Genomic DNA, 4,099 nt, shown 5'->3' on the forward strand with positions numbered 1-4,099 from the left:
TTCTTCAAACTTATCGTTACCTTGGTATCAAAACACTAGCTGGTAAGGAAATCTGTTTAAAAAGAACAAAACCAGTTTATCTTGTTATTATACTGGTCACAGGTGGTGAACTGTATGAAAGGTTAAGAGAAAAGAGAGAGAAAACAAGAGAAAGAATGAAGGCATCACTTGATTTAATAACAAAGAATAACAAGGTAAGCCTGGACTGCATGGTGGCAATATAACTTCATCAAAATTTAGTCAATTGCTTTAACAGAACAGCAGAAGTGAGTGTTACATTATAAATTGAATCAATTAACCTACATAAACAAACATGATGGGCATTGGGCATTATATGTGTTGTCTTTGTCTTTAACATTTCTCCTCCGCAGTGCTACTATATCATGTACTAATACTGAACTACAAGGACAACAAGCAATGTGTAGTACTGGTAAAACAAAATACTCATTAACTCCATTAAACATTACATACTCACCCGGTGTGGAGCAACTGGATCATGAAGAGAAACAAGTAAGGATTCATACTAGTATGATGTCCTCAGTCAGTCTCAAATGTTATTATTGTAATGAAGAATAATGTCATAGTGGCCGTTGTTATTATATAAACATTGTTGTATAATTGTAATGTACATGTGGTGATTCTCTTTCTGTTTGTGTATACCGTAGGGTGCCTTTTTTTCGAGGGCTATAAGTTTTGCGGATTTCGTGATTTTTTAAAGATTCGCGAAAATTACTTTCACGAAAATCAAATTAATATGGTACAAGATGGCAGACGGTATAAATTCGCGAAAATTAAATCCGCAAAATAAAAATCCACGAAATTTATAGCCCTCGAAAAAAAGACGCCCTACGGTATCTCTCTCACTCTCTTCTCTTGTTAAATGATTTTTTGGTATCAACTCACTGAACTCAGTCTTCATTACAATATTACTAACATGTTACTGATTGTTACTGACTCCACTTAATTGAGAATTTATGTAAGCTTTTAAACAAATCATTAGGAAATAGGAATTTCATATTGCCAGTCACCATACTGATTAGAGTAATGTAGTGACACCAGCTTCCAGTGGACACATACAATGCATCTTGTTTGAATTTCTTTTGAAACATGCACTGATTCCTGTTACCTTTTTATTTTTATACAGATATGTTCAGTCCATCGTATATTACCTGATGTATATTTACACTGTAAAGGAGTAATGATTGCTGAGAGTAGGAAATGTGGAGGGAAGCTACGTCTGATGGATGCTAGGAAGTTGTGTCGTATTGATGTAAATAAAACTAGAAAGATATATAATCATCTTGTGTCTAAAAAACTTGTACAACAACATTAATGCATGTATTTATCATTGAATGAATTTGCAATGTAGTTTGGATTTACTATCCAAATTTGTAAGGTGGTTTCTCAGCTGGGCGCAGTGGCGTGTACCTGTAACTGTAGCTACCTGCAGGGCTGAGGTCTGTGCTTGTTGAGGATGAGGACCCTCCGGTTCCCAACAATCAGGCTCCACCCCATGCCCCTCCTCCATCTCTCCCTGCTCGTTATCCCCGTCGTGCCCATCGCCCACCGGACTGGCTCATACTACACTGATTTTATTGTTATGGTTTTTTTTCTTTTTTTGTGATGAGGGGGGGTGATGTAATGAGTGTGGGTGTACACTTGTGTTACTATATATAACTGTGAGAGAGTAACTAATTTTAGAGGGAGAACCACATGTGTTAGTCGATGATTATTACTTTTTGTGATATACTGATTATTGATTTTGCTGTTGCTTGGATTTGGATGAGACATAGTTATTACACTAAGTTTACAGCACTTTTTTTTACAGCTATATCTGCTCCATTAAGATTGAAACTAGCAGGACATGTAGACTACACCTTCCTAAATCTATGGAAAGACTTTAGAGGTTCCTGGTAGTCTGTGAATGATTTGCACAAAAATCAAAGTCAAACAATTCTTATTAAACAAGTAATTTTCACGGTGGCATATCTTTGCTTAAATTTCGCACATGAAAACCAAACTTGTTTCTTTATAACAAGCAACTTCTCCTCTCTTAATGGTGCTAGTTACAGCACTGTTTAAGTATCTATGTAAGAGAAATAAGTAAAATAGTATGAGTATCCATTACAGCATGAGGGAAACCATATGATTTCCTACACTTCCGGTGTTCAGAGAAGTGTAGCGCCTCGTGTAGACTGCATATATGTACAGCTACAGTCACATAACGTGGGCGGAATCTCCATGGCTCACAACTTCCGTTTGCATATTACTGGGAGGGTGTGACTTGGTAGTCTCGTGTGACTTGGTATAAAAAGCATCAGGTGGTTGAAATGATATTTTGCATCAGTGGTGGCCTATCTATTTTGAAAATAAAAATGATATTTTTACGGTTGCTTGTAATATTCCTGGGAAGAGTAAGAGCTTTAGTCGAGCAAGTGGCAGCTCCTCCTCGAGCTCCAGTGCAGGAGAGTGCTAGAGGAGCAGCAACCTCACCCGCTGTTATTGTTGCTGGTGATATTCTCTGGTACATGAGGGACCCGCCACCAGATGCTCACTGTCAGTTCTTAGTGCCATCTGAGCAAGAGACCAGCTACTGTTATAGAAAATGTGAAATGGTTAGTGCAAAGTAAATAATAGAGATAAGCGTGCTAAGTATATTCATAGCTTTTTAGTACCGTATATCCAACCCACACAGTAAATTGGTCGCCATGTTGGACGTCAAGTTTATTAAGAGTTCAATGGGGGAAAACATATTTTCTTGCCTTGCTACGTTCTTGAGGCCTTTTTCGGAAGCTTAGAAAGCATCCCGAGGATCTAATGGGCTCTAGTAGTCACCTGAAAGATTGCTATCAAGAAATACAGAGCGGTTTCCTGGTACCAAGCCTTTTTCTATCATTTCTCCATTGCTGCCAATGGAAAGTTGACGTCCAACGAACTAATTTTTTTTCTTGAAAGTTATTACGGTATGCTTTATTTTGCAATGAATATACTTAGCACGCATATCCTCTATTGTCACACGATAATGTACTTCAGTTCAGAGAATGCCATAGTCTCACTATAGCTATTGAGACCTAGTCTGGGCCCCTCAAAGCGAAGGGGCTGGGGCCCAGACTAATTGAGACCATCCCCCAGCCTACTGTAGGCTGGGGAATGGTCTGGCTAGCAAGAATAGAGTGAATGAGCTGGGAAGAAAAAAACAGCACAAATTTTGTTTTATGGTAGTCTATTTCATTTAGGTTACATCTCAGCACAGCAAAATACGCAAAAACTGTGTTGTCTAACCGATTGATCACTGGAAAGGCAAACTCTCACATTACTTCACTACATCTTTAAAATTTATAACACTGAAATGTCATGCAACAAACAATGTGACAACAAACTCTCAATGAATCAAATACATGCACATACAAGTTCTTTAATTTTTGTATCAAATGTACAATGTATTGTGTCTATTTTTGTTTCCAATAATGTTGATCGTTTCTCCAAAGAGACTCCAGTTCAGTATCATAGTTAGGATATCTTGCTAGAAATGAGGAAATGATTCCTTCAAATGAACTATCAAACTCATTAAGAACAACAGAACCATCTAATGAAAGAAATGTTATAGAAATCAGTGAAGCAGATTGGCAGAAGAGAATTGTGCAAGGACAGTATTCATGGCATGCCCTATGCAAATAAACCAACCCATTGGTCAGGCAGGTTAATTAATGACAGACCTTATTTTACAAGGTAAGACTGAGGACATCCCTCATCCACCCATTCCCTGCTTACCAGTATCAATTGAAGTGTGTGGCTGTACAAATAACCTTCTAGGCATCTTCCTAGCCATTACAATATCTCTTAACATCAAATGATCATCAGTAACAGTTGAATATTTATTATACAATAACTGTCCTGAGCTAACGTCTGCTGTAGACTTGTAGATCTAGAAAAAGGAAAATCTTTATCATAATAGCAATTGGTGTTGAGTGATAACACTGGTCCAGCGATTTAATGAACATGTACATACATGTAGGAAATAAAGGGACTTTTATTTATGCGTAAATAGAAACCATATGCAACTAGCTTATACTCTGTAAGTGTGTACATGTTACACTCA

The 4,099-nt window shown here is 37.5% G+C and overlaps 1 protein-coding gene and 1 long non-coding RNA gene across 2 annotated transcripts; one reads left to right on the forward strand and one right to left on the reverse strand.

Moving 5' to 3' along the window:
• The first annotated feature begins 6 nt into the window (after positions 1–6).
• On the forward strand, positions 7–1,348 carry LOC109582778 (transcriptional adapter 2-alpha-like). The gene is made up of 5 exons (XM_019997703.1): positions 7–42; positions 103–194; positions 241–266; positions 372–510; positions 1,145–1,348. The coding sequence occupies exons 2-5, from the start codon at positions 156–158 to the stop codon at positions 1,331–1,333; spliced, it is 393 nt and encodes a 130-aa protein (XP_019853262.1). The 5' UTR covers positions 7–42; positions 103–155; the 3' UTR covers positions 1,334–1,348.
• A 2,090-nt stretch (positions 1,349–3,438) lies between these two features.
• On the reverse strand, positions 3,439–3,928 carry LOC109582779 (uncharacterized). Its single transcript, XR_002185219.1, has 2 exons — positions 3,772–3,928; positions 3,439–3,586 (listed from the first exon to the last, which is right to left on the reverse strand). It is a non-coding gene; the product is annotated as an uncharacterized LOC109582779 (long non-coding RNA).
• Positions 3,929–4,099: the final 171 nt, after the last annotated feature.

The sequence above is a fragment of the Amphimedon queenslandica genome, unplaced genomic scaffold (assembly GCF_000090795.2).
Source record: "Amphimedon queenslandica unplaced genomic scaffold, v1.1 AMPQUscaffold_13356, whole genome shotgun sequence".
Classification (NCBI taxonomy): Eukaryota; Metazoa; Porifera; class Demospongiae; order Haplosclerida; family Niphatidae; genus Amphimedon; species Amphimedon queenslandica.